Source organism: Bombina bombina, chromosome 9 (genome assembly GCF_027579735.1).
Source record: "Bombina bombina isolate aBomBom1 chromosome 9, aBomBom1.pri, whole genome shotgun sequence".
In the NCBI taxonomy this organism is placed as follows: domain Eukaryota; kingdom Metazoa; phylum Chordata; class Amphibia; order Anura; family Bombinatoridae; genus Bombina; species Bombina bombina.
The window spans coordinates 221,496,629-221,509,498 of record NC_069507.1 but is presented as its reverse complement, the minus strand read 5'-3'; the positions used below and the strand labels follow the sequence as shown (position 1 = coordinate 221,509,498).

Here is a 12,870-nt window from a genome sequence, read left to right as displayed (position 1 = left end):
TTCCTAATGCTATTTCTGCAGTAATTTCCAAGGAATGGGATAAATTGGGTAATTCATTTTCTCCTTCTAAACGTTTTAAGCAATTATATCCTGTTCCGCCTGACAGGTTAGAATTTTGGGACAAAATCCCTAAAGTTGATGGGGCTATTTCTACCCTTGCTAAACGTACTACCATTCCTACGTCAGATGGTACCTCGTTTAAGGATCCTTTAGATAGAAAAATTGAATCTTTTCTAAGAAAAGCTTATCTATGTTCAGGTAATCTTCTTAGACCTGCTATATCATTGGCTGATGTTGCTGCAGCTTCAACTTTTTGGTTGGAAACTCTAGCGCAACAAGTAACAAATCGTGATTCTCATGATATTATTATTCTTCTCCAGCATGCTAATAATTTTATCTGTGATGCCATTTTTGATATTATTAGAGTTGATGTTAGGTTTATGTCTCTGGCTATCTTAGCCAGAAGAGCTTTATGGCTTAAGACCTGGAATGCTGATATGGCTTCTAAATCAACTCTACTTTCCATTTCTTTCCAGGGAAACAAATTATTTGGTTCTCAGTTGGATTCTATTATTTCAACTGTTACTGGTGGGAAAGGAACTTTTTTACCACAGGATAAAAAATCTAAAGGTAAAAACAGGGCTAACAATCGTTTTCGTTCCTTTCGTTTCAACAAAGAACAAAAGCCTGATCCTTCGTCCTCAGGAGCAGTTTCAGTTTGGAAACCATCTCCAGTCTGGAATAAATCCAAGCCTGCTAGAAAGGCAAAGCCTGCTTCTAAGTTCACATGAAGGTACGGCCCTCATTCCAGTTCAGCTGGTAGGGGGCAGGTTACGTTTTTTCAAAGAAATTTGGATCAATTCTGTTCACAATCTTTGGATTCAGAACATTGTTTCAGAAGGGTACAGAATTGGTTTCAAGATGAGACCTCCTGCAAAGAGATTTTTTCTTTCCCGTGTCCCAGTAAATCCAGTGAAAGCTCAAGCATTTCTGAATTGTGTTTCAGATCTAGAGTTGGCTGGAGTAATTATGCCAGTTCCAGTTCTGGAACAGGGGATGGGGTTTTATTCAAATCTCTTCATTGTACCAAAGAAGGAGAATTCCTTCAGACCAGTTCTGGATCTAAAATTATTGAATCGTTATGTAAGGATACCAACGTTCAAGATGGTAACTGTAAGGACTATATTGCCTTTTGTTCAGCAAGGGAATTATATGTCCACAATAGATTTACAGGATGCATATCTGCATATTCCGATTCATCCAGATCATTATCAGTTCCTGAGATTCTCTTTTCTAGACAAGCATTACCAATTTGTGGCTCTACCGTTTGGCCTTGCTACAGCTCCAAGAATTTTCACAAAGATTCTCGGTGCCCTTCTGTCTGTAATCAGAGAACAGGGTATTGTGGTATTTCCTTATTTGGACGATATCTTGGTACTTGCTCAGTCTTTACATTTAGCAGAGTCTCATACGAATCGACTTGTGTTGTTTCTTCAAGATCATGGTTGGAGGATCAATTTACCAAAAAGTTCTTTGATTCCTCAAACAAGGGTAACCTTTCTGGGTTTCCAGATAGATTCAGTGTCCATGACTCTGTCTTTAACAGACAAGAGACGTCTAAAATTGATTACAGCTTGTCGAAACCTTCAGTCTCAATCATTCCCTTCGGTAGCCTTATGCATGGAAATTCTAGGTCTTATGACTGCTGCATCGGACGCGATCCCCTTTGCTCGTTTTCACATGCGACCTCTTCAGCTCTGTATGCTGAACCAATGGTGCAGGGATTACACGAAGATATATCAATTAATATCTTTAAAACCGATTGTTCGACACTCTCTAACGTGGTGGACAGATCACCATCGTTTAGTTCAGGGGGCTTCTTTTGTTCTTCCGACCTGGACTGTAATTTCAACAGATGCAAGTCTCACAGGTTGGGGAGCTGTGTGGGGATCTCTGACGGCACAAGGAGTTTGGGAATCTCAGGAGGTGAGATTACCGATCAATATCTTGGAACTCCGTGCAATTTTCAGAGCTCTTCAGTTTTGGCCTCTTCTGAAGAGAGAATCGTTCATTTGTTTTCAGACAGACAATGTCACAACTGTGGCATACATCAATCATCAAGGAGGGACTCACAGTCCTCTGGCTATGAAAGAAGTATCTCGAATTTTGGTTTGGGCGGAATCCAGCTCCTGTCTAATCTCTGCGGTTCATATCCCAGGTGTAGACAATTGGGAAGCGGATTATCTCAGTCGCCAAACGTTGTATCCGGGCGAATGGTCTCTTCACCCAGGGGTATTTCTTCAGATTGTTCAAATGTGGGGGCTCCCAGAGATAGATCTGATGGCCTCTCATCTAAACAAAAAACTTCCCAGGTATCTGTCCAGATCCCGGGATCCTCAGGCGGAGGCAGTGGATGCATTATCACTTCCTTGGAAGTATCATCCTGCCTATATCTTTCCGCCTCTAGTTCTTCTTCCAAGAGTAATCTCCAAGATTCTGAGGGAATGCTCGTTTGTTCTGCTAATAGCTCCGGCATGGCCTCACAGGTTTTGGTATGCGGATCTTGTCCGGATGGCATCTTGCCAACCATGGACTCTTCCGTTAAGACCAGACCTTCTGTCGCAAGGTCCTTTTTTCCATCCGGATCTGAAATCCTTAAATTTAAAGGTATGGAGATTGAACGCTTGATTCTTGGTCAAAGAGGTTTCTCTGACTCCGTGATTAATACTATGTTACAGGCTCGTAAATCTGTATCTCGAGAGATATATTATAGAGTCTGGAAGACTTATATTTCTTGGTGTCTTTCTCATCATTTTTCTTGGCATTCTTTTAGAATACCGAGAATTTTACAGTTTCTTCAGGATGGTTTAGATAAGGGTTTGTCCGCAAGTTCTTTGAAAGGACAAATCTCCGCTCTTTCTGTTCTTTTTCACAGAAAGCTTGCTATTCTTCCTGATATTCATTGTTTTGTACAAGCTTTGGTTCGTATAAAACCTGTCATTAAGTCAATTTCTCCTCCTTGGAGTTTGAATTTGGTTCTGGGAGCTCTTCAAGCTCCTCCGTTTGAACCTATGCATTCATTGGACATTAAATTACTTTCTTGGAAAGTTTTGTTCCTTTTGGCCATCTCTTCTGCTAGAAGAGTTTCTGAATTATCTGCTCTTTCTTGTGAGTCTCCTTTTCTGATTTTTCATCAGGATAAGGCGGTGTTGCGAACTTCTTTTGAATTTTTACCTAAAGTTGTGAATTCCAACAACATTAGTAGAGAAATTGTGGTTCCTTCATTATGTCCTAATCCTAAGAATTCTAAGGAGAAATCGTTGCATTCTTTGGATGTTGTTAGAGCTTTGAAATATTATGTTGAAGCTACGAAATCTTTCCGTAAGACTTCTAGTCTATTTGTTATCTTTTCCGGTTCTAGGAAAGGCCAGAAAGCTTCTGCCATTTCTTTGGCATCTTGGTTGAAATCTTTAATTCATCTTGCCTATGTTGAGTCGGGTAAAATTCCGCCTCAGAGAATTACAGCTCATTCTACTAGGTCAGTATCTACTTCCTGGGCGTTTAGGAATGAAGCTTCAGTTGACCAGATCTGCAAAGCAGCAACTTGGTCCTCTTTGCATACTTTTACTAAATTCTACCATTTTGATGTCTTTTCTTCTTCTGAAGCAGTTTTTGGTAGAAAAGTTCTTCAGGCAGCGGTTTCAGTTTGAATCTTCTGCTTATGTTTTTTGTTAAACTTTATTTTGGGTGTGGATTATTTTCAGCAGGAATTGGCTGTCTTTATTTTATCCCTCCCTCTCTAGTGACTCTTGTGTGGAAAGATCCACATCTTGGGTAGTCATTATCCCATACGTCACTAGCTCATGGACTCTTGTTAATTACATGAAAGAAAACATAATTTATGTAAGAACTTACCTGATAAATTCATTTCTTTCATATTAACAAGAGTCCATGAGGCCCACCCTTTTTTGTGGTGGTTATGATTTTTTTGTATAAAGCACAATTATTCCAATTCCTTATTTTTTATGCTTCGCACTTTTTTTCTTATCACCCCACTTCTTGGCTATTCGTTAAACTGATTTGTGGGTGTGGTGAGGGGTGTATTTATAGGCATTTTAAGGTTTGGGAAACTTTGCCCCTCCTGGTAGGAATGTATATCCCATACGTCACTAGCTCATGGACTCTTGTTAATATGAAAGAAATGAATTTATCAGGTAAGTTCTTACATAAATTATGTTTTTATGATTTATATAGAGTATTCATTTCTATCATCAATGTTCCTTCATTCTCTTAGTATCCTTTAATGAATGAGCAGCAATGCACTACTGGGTGCTAGCTGAACAGATTGGTAAACCAATGATAAGAGGCATATATTTGCAGCCACCAATCAGCAGCTAGTCTCCAGCTTTTAAGCCTACCTAGGTATGCTGTTCATCAAAGGATACTAAGAGATAGATGCAAATTAGTGAATAGTAAATTGAAAAGCTATTTAAAATGTTATGCTCAATCTGAATCCTGAAAGAAAAAATGTGAGTTTCATGCCTCTTTAAAGCAGCACAAATCTCAAGATTAAACTTTTATAATTCAGACAAAGTTCTTTTTAAAAGCTTTCAATTTTACTTGTGTTATCAAATATACCACTTCCTCTTGGTATTGTTTATTGAAATGTAGCTCCTTGTCACCGAGGTAAGCCCAGGAGTGTGCACGTGTTTGATATATGTGTGAAGTAAAACACATGTTTATCAATTTATTTCTGTTAGCAAATGTTTCTTGACTTTTGTGGCATTTGTTGAAGGGCATACCTTAGTAGGCAGAGTGCACGTAACTGTTGGACTGTATTGGCAGCAGTTTGCAAGAATGCTTTTTAGCACTAGATAACAGGAGTGTTTGTCTAATGTTAAAAGCATTCTTGCAAACTGTTGCCTACCGATCTGCTTTTCAAGAAAGAAAGAAAAGCAAATTTGATATTAGAATAAAGTTGGAAAGTGTTGTTAAAATGTGCACACACTATCTGAATCGGAAAAGACATTTTGGGCTTCATATCCCTTTTAAGACACTTGCACCCTTCTGAGCCTATTTCAGTATGCTCTCTTGTAAAGGAGCTAAGTTTAAAAAAGGATGCCAATACAAGTGAACAGGGATTTTTATTTTGCATTCTCTGAGTTTAATTTTGACTATCGTGTAACTTTCTGTATGTGCTTCTGAGTACATTTTTTTTTCTGCTTAGGTATGAGGTACAAACGCAGAGGGGTGGATAAAAATGGACACGTCGCAAATTATGTAGAAACGGAGCAGCTAATACACGTCCACAATCACACGTTGTCATTTATCCAAACCCGAGGCTCTGTGCCTGTCTTTTGGAGTCAGGTCGGGTACAGGTATAATCCACGGCCTCGGCTGGACAAGGGTGAGTTATCACAGTTTATAGTATGTCAAGGGCAGGGGATTTTCCACTTACATTGGAATAGTAGGAAGTAGCAGCAGACAATTAAGAAATTAGAAATGTTCTATATTAAAGGGACATGAAACACATTTTTTTTTCTTTCATGATTTAGATAGAGCATGTGATTTTAAACATTTTTCTAATTTACTTTTATTATCTAATTTGTTTTGTTCTCTTGGTATCTTGGGAGCTGCTGATTAGTGCCTGCACATATATATCTCATGTTATTGGCTCACCAGATGTGTTCACCTAGCTCCCAGTGATGCATTGCTGCGCCTTCAACAAAGGATAGCGAGAGAATTAATCAAATTAGATAATAGAAGTAAAATGGAAAGTTATTTAAACTTGTATGCTCTGTGTGAATCACTCAAGTCAAATATTTAACTTTCATGATTCAGGTAGAAAATGCAATTTTGAAAAACTTTCCAATTTACTTTCATTAACAAAAAGTGCACAGTGTTTTTATATTTACACTTTTTGAGTCACCAACTCCTACTGAGCATGTGCAAGAATTCACAGAATATATGTATATGCCTTTGTGATTGGCTGATGGTTGTCACATGATACAGGGGGAGTGGAAATAGACATAACTTTGAAAATTGTCAGAAAAAAATCTACTACTCATTTGAAGTTCAGTCTAAGTGCTATTGCATTGTCTTTTTATCTTGCATTTGCTGATTATGCAAATCTACTGTATAAGGCTGCAACTAATGATTATTTTCTTAATCGGCCGATTATTTTTTCTATTAATCGACTTATCGGATAAAAAAAGAATCAATCATTTCCTTTTATTTTAAATAAAATACACATACTAAGTGTTACAAATATAAACTTCAGACTTAAACTTTACATTAACACAACTGTTTGTCCAATTTTTAAGCAGCAGAACACAGTTTTATAATTGAGCAAAACAAAACCACGATATGTTTGGATAGAGGTAGAACTAGAAAAGGTATCACTGTTTATAACATTCTGTTATTCAGTCTTTCAGAAACTTTGCATTGAAATTTAAAAATGTCAATATGACCACGTGCTCCTAGCTGAAGCTGGCTCTCTTTTTGCAAGCTATGTTGTCTGCAGCAGAAAAGAGGTACACAGATGGTGTTGAGGTGCCTGAGATGCATAAGTAGGGTTTTGTCAAAGTGGGATATTTATCTTTGTTAGCTCTTCACCAGTACTGTGTTTTCCACCTTGGCAAGGGGCTTCTCAATTATGTAAGCCTGGACTTCATTCTAACATAAAAATATCTTAAATATCTATATGCAATGGTAAATAACCAGATATAAGGTTAAGGAAAAATATCTAGTCTGCTCTAAAAATAAGATATATATTTATAGAGGTTGAATATGGTACAAATTTATCACAATTTATTAAAAATATTTAAAAAAAAAAAAAAAAAAAAACATTAAAAAAGTCAAAAGCACAAAGGACTATTTTTCAATAACAGGACAAAGCCTTACAGATTTATCTATATAGTACATATAATCAACAATACCAAGCAATCCGCTAATAATTGTGCAAACAGATAATAGTGCACATCAATTCAAATAACAACTCTCATCAATCTAGGGCTAGGTGTAAATAATGAGCTTAGCCATATATCATGCAAAGCATAGTCTCAAATCACCTGATTTAATATAAAAAAAATCCAAATGATGACTCATATTTTATTTCTGGGTTGCACATAAGCCAGGAGTACTTGTAAACGTATACTGTCCTGAAATAGTGAAAAGTAAACGTCTGTAGATGTCCTGGTGTCGTGCACAGACCAACATATTGCAAACCAACTAATCGAATATGAGATTCGTTGACAACTATTTTCATATTCGATTATAACGATTAGTTGTTGCAGCTCTACTACTGTATTTACTGGTCTTTAAAAAAAACTCTTTGAAACTAGTAACATTTTCTCTTCTGGCTGGTAACGTTTTCCTCTAACTGGTAAACTATAGTGATATTTTTGCACCAATGTCTTTATCTGTTTAGTATAAACTATATTGTCTATATTATTGCTTTAATTAGGATTCTAATAAACATTATCATATGGATGACGGGAAAAAAAATACAAACAGATGAATCTTTTTACTGAACAAGTAAAAGTGTTGAATGTAAATAAGAAGCTAATACAACACTATGGGTAGTGTACTTCTCCCATCTCTATTGGTTGAGAGGGACACGCCCCAGCAAGCAGTACACAAAAGCATTGGTTTATCCAGGACAAGATCATGCATTTATTTATTTTTACCAACCAGCTAATAGATCCCTCTCTTCTCATATTTCCTGTAGGCGAAAAGGAAACCAGCCAGTATTTCAGTTTGCATTTTACCCAAGAGTTGTCTATTTACAAGAAACAGGTGTGTTTCCTTTTTTATTTTAATAAAATAATTCATAATCTATTATTCAAATATAGAACTGTATTTTGTTGTTGTTGTTGTTTTTTAACCTTTATTCTTAGAGCAATGCAAAGTTGCCTAGTAACCATATTATAAGTAGATTGATGACCAGTATTTTGTGCTCATTAAGAACATTTACTGCATTCATTTAATTATGAGAATGTGAATTAATATAGGCAGATTATTCATTTAGTTTATGGTGGGCAGAAGAGTGAATGAAGTCCTCCAGTACACACAGAGCAGTATTAAAAATCCAACTCATTTATTCCTACTTGCTTGTATAAAACAGGCTATAAAACAAATTTCTTTCATGTAATTAGCAAGAGTCCATGAGCTAGTGACGTATGGGATATACATTCCTACCAGGAGGGGCAAAGTTTCCCAAACCTCAAAATGCCTATAAATACACCCCTCACCACACCCACAATTCAGTTTTACAAACTTTGCCTCCGATGGAGGTGGTGAAGTAAGTTTGTGCTAGATTCTACGTTGATATGCGCTCCGCAGCAAGTTGGAGCCCGGTTTTCCTCTCAGCGTGCAGTGAATGTCAGAGGGATGTGAGGAGAGTATTGCCTATTTGAATGCAGTGATCTCCTTCTACGGGGTCTATTTCATAGGTTCTCTGTTATCGGTCGTAGAGATTCATCTCTTACCTCCCTTTTCAGATCGACGATATACTCATATATACCATTACCTCTGCTGATTCTCGTTTCAGTACTGGTTTGGCTTTCTACAAACATGTAGATGAGTGTCCTGGGGTAAGTAAATCTTATTTTCTGTGACACTCTAAGCTATGGTTGGGCACTTTATTTATAAAGTTCTAAATATATGTATTCAAACATTTATTTGCCTTGACTCAGAATGTTCAACTTTCCTTATTTTCAGACAGTCAGTTTCATATTTGGGATAATGCATTTGATTTAATCATTTTTTCTTACCTTCAAAAATTTGACTCTTCCCTGTGGGCTGTTAGGCTCGCGGGGGCTGAAAATGCTTCATTTTATTGCGTCACTCTTGGCGCGGACTTTTTTGGCGCAAAAAAATCGTTTCCGTTTCCGGCGTCATACGTGTCGCCGGAAGTTGCGTCATTTTTTGACGTTATTTTGCGCCAAAAATGTCGGCGTTCCGGATGTGGCGTCATTTTGGCGCCAAAAAGCATTTAGGCGCCAAATAATGTGGGCGTCTTATTGGCGCGAAAAATATGGGCGTCGCTTTTGTCTCCACATTATTTAAGTCTCATTTTTCATTGCTTCTGGTTGCTAGAAGCTTGTTCTTTGGCATTTTTTCCCATTCCTGAAACTGTCATTTAAGGAATTTGATCAATTTTGCTTTATATATATGTTGTTTTTTCTCTTACATATTGCAAGATGTCTCACGTTGCATCTGAGTCAGAAGATACTACAGGAAAATCGCTGTCTAGTGCTGGATCTACCAAAGCTAAGTGTATCTGCTGTAAACTTTTGGTAGCTATTCCTCCAGCTGTTGTTTGTATTGATTGTCATGACAAACTTGTTAAAGCAGATAATATTTCCTTTAGTAAAGTACCATTGCCTGTTGCAGTTCCTTCAACATCTAAGGTGCAGAATGTTCCTGATAATATAAGAGATTTTGTTTCTGAATCCATAAAGAAGGCTATGTCTGTTATTTCTCCTTCTAGTAAACGTAAAAAATCTTTTAAAACTTCTCTCCCTACAGATGAATTTTTAAATGAACATCATCATTCTGATTCTGATGACTCTTCTGGTTCAGAGGATTCTGTCTCAGAGGTTGATGCTGATAAATCTTCATTTCTTTCATGTAATTAACAAGAGTCCATGAGCTAGTGACGTATGGGATATACATTCCTACCAGGAGGGGCAAAGTTTCCCAAACCTTAAAATGCCTATAAATACACCCCTCACCACACCCACAAATCAGTTTTACAAACTTTGCCTCCAAGGGAGGTGGTGAAGTAAGTTTGTGCTAGATTCTACGTTGATATGCGCTCCGCAGCAAGTTGGAGCCCGGTTTTCCTCTCAGCGTGCAGTGAATGTCAGAGGGATGTGAGGAGAGTATTGCCTATTGAATGCAGTGATCTCCTTCTACGGGGTCTATTTCATAAGGTTCTCTGTTATCGGTCGTAGAGATTCATCTCTTACCTCCCTTTTCAGATCGACGATATACTCTTATATTTACCATTTCCTCTACTGATTCTCGTTTCAGTACTGGTTTGGCTTTCTACAAACATGTAGATGAGTGTCCTGGGGTAAGTAAGTCTTATTTTCTGTGACACTCTAAGCTATGGTTGGGCACTTTATTTATAAAGTTCTAAATATATGTATTCAAACATTTATTTGCCTTGACTCAGAATGTTCAACTTTCCTTATTTCCAGACAGTCAGTTTCATATTTGGGATTATGCTTTAAATTATCATATTTTGTCTTACCTCAAAAATTTGACTTTTTTCCCTGTGGGCTGTTAGGCTCGCGGGGGCTGAAAATGCTTCATTTTATTGCGTCATTTTTGGCGCGGATTTTTTTGGCGCAAAAATTCTTTTCCGTTTCCGGCGTCATACGTGTCGCCGGAAGTTGCGTCATTTTTTGACGTTATTTTGCGCCAAAAATGTCGGCGTTCCGGATGTGGCGTCATTTTTGGCGCCAAAAGCATTTAGGCGCCAAATAATGTGGGCGTCTTATTTGGCGCCAAAAAATATGGGCGTCGCTTTTGTCTCCACATTATTTCAGTCTCATTTTCATTTGCTTCTGGTTGCTAGAAGCTTGATGTTTGGCATTTTTTTCCCATTCCTGAAACTGTCTTATAAGGAATTTGATCTATTTTGCTTTATATGTTGTTTTTTCTCTTACATATTGCAAGATGTCTCACGTTGCATCTGAGCCAGAAGATACTACAGGAAAACCACTGCCTGCTGGATCTACCAAAGCTAAGTGTATCTGCTGTAAACTTTTGGTAGCTATTCCTCCAGCTGTTGTTTGTAATAATTGTCATGACAAACTTGTTAAAGCAGATAATATTTCCTTTAGTGATGTACCATTGCCTGTTGCAGTTCCCTCAACATCTAAGGTGCAGAATGTTCCTGATAACATAAGAGATTTTGTTTCTGAATCCATAAAGAAGGCTTTGTCTGTTATTTCTCCTTCTAGTAAACGTAAAAAGTCTTTTAAATCTTCTCTCTCTACAGATGAATTTTTAAATGAACACCATCATTCTGATTCTTTGGACTCTTCTGGTTCAGAGGATTCTGTCTCAGAGATTGATGCTGATAAATCTTCATATTTATTTAAGATGGAATTTATTCGCTCTTTACTTAAAGAAGTACTAATTGCTTTAGAAATAGAGGATTCTAGTCCTCTTGATACTAATTCTATGCGTTTGGATAAGGTTTTTAAAGCTCCTGCGGTTATTCCAGAAGTCTTTCCTGTTCCTAATGCTATTTCTGCAGTAATTGCTAAGGAATGGGATAAATTGGGTAATTCATTTACTCCTTCTAAACGTTTTAAGCAATTATATCCTGTTCCGCCTGACAGGTTAGAATTTTGGGACAAAATCCCTAAAGTTGATGGGGCTATTTCTACCCTTGCTAAACGTACTACCATTCCTACGTCAGATGGTACCTCGTTTAAGGATCCTTTAGATAGAAAAATTGAATCTTTTCTAAGAAAAGCTTATCTATGTTCAGGTAATCTTCTTAGACCTGCTATATCATTGGCTGATGTTGCTGCAGCTTCAACTTTTTGGTTGGAAACTCTAGCGCAACAAGTAACAAATCGTGATTCTCATGATATTATTATTCTTCTCCAGCATGCTAATAATTTCATCTGTGATGCCATTTTTGATATTATTAGAGTTGATGTTAGATTTATGTCTCTGGCTATCTTAGCCAGAAGAGCTTTATGGCTTAAGACTTGGAATGCTGATATGGCTTCTAAATCAACTCTACTTTCCATTTCTTTCCAGGGAAACAAATTATTTGGTTCTCAGTTGGATTCTATTATTTCAACTGTTACTGGTGGGAAAGGAACTTTTTTACCACAGGATAAAAAGTCTAAAGGTAAAAACAGGGCTAACAATCGTTTTCGTTCCTTTCGTTTCAACAAAGAACAAAAGCCTGATCCTTCGTCCTCAGGAGCAGTTTCAGTTTGGAAACCATCTCCAGTCTGGAATAAATCCAAGCCTGCTAGAAAGGCAAAGCCTGCTTCTAAGTTCACATGAAGGTACGGCCCTCATTCCAGTTCAGCTGGTAGGGGGCAGGTTACGTTTTTTCAAAGAAATTTGGATCAAATCTGTTCACAATCTTTGGATTCAGAACATTGTTTCAGAAGGGTACAGAATTGGTTTCAAGATGAGACCTCCTGCAATGAGATTTTTTCTTTCCCATGTCCCAGTAAATCCAGTGAAAGCTCAAGCATTTCTGAATTGTGTTTCAGATCTAGAGTTGGCTGGAGTAATTATGTCAGTTCCAGTTCCGGAACAGGGGATGGGGTTTTATTCAAATCTCTTCATTGTACCAAAGAAGGAGAATTCCTTCAGACCAGTTCTGGATCTAAAATTATTGAATCGTTATGTAAGGATACCAACGTTCAAGATGGTAACTGTAAGGACTATATTGCCTTTTGTTCAGCGAGGGAATTATATGTCCACAATAGATTTACAGGATGCATATCTGCATATTCCGATTCATCCAGATCATTATCAGTTCCTGAGATTCTCTTTTCTAGACAAGCATTACCAATTTGTGGCTCTACCGTTTGGCCTTGCTACAGCTCCAAGAATTTTCACAAAGATTCTCGGTGCCCTTCTGTCTGTAATCAGAGAACAGGGTATTGTGGTATTTCCTTATTTGGACGATATCTTGGTACTTGCTCCGTCTTTACATTTAGCAGAGTCTCATACGAATCGACTTGTGTTGTTTCTTCAAGATCATGGTTGGAGGATCAATTTACCAAAAAGTTCTTTGATTCCTCAAACAAGGGTAACCTTTCTGGGTTTCCAGATAGATTCAGTGTCCATGACTCTGTCTTTAACAGACAAGAGACG

General features: G+C 37.5%; 1 protein-coding gene across 1 annotated transcript in view; it reads left to right on the top strand.

The window, feature by feature from the left end:
* The window catches only part of INPP5F (inositol polyphosphate-5-phosphatase F), a 318,517-nt gene that overhangs the window by 264,653 nt on the left and 40,994 nt on the right, over positions 1-12,870 (top strand). The window contains exons 8-9 of the mRNA XM_053692658.1: positions 5,228-5,407; positions 7,730-7,797. Coding sequence (XP_053548633.1) covers positions 5,228-5,407; positions 7,730-7,797 — 248 coding nt within the window. The remainder of the gene's footprint in view (positions 1-5,227; positions 5,408-7,729; positions 7,798-12,870) is intronic.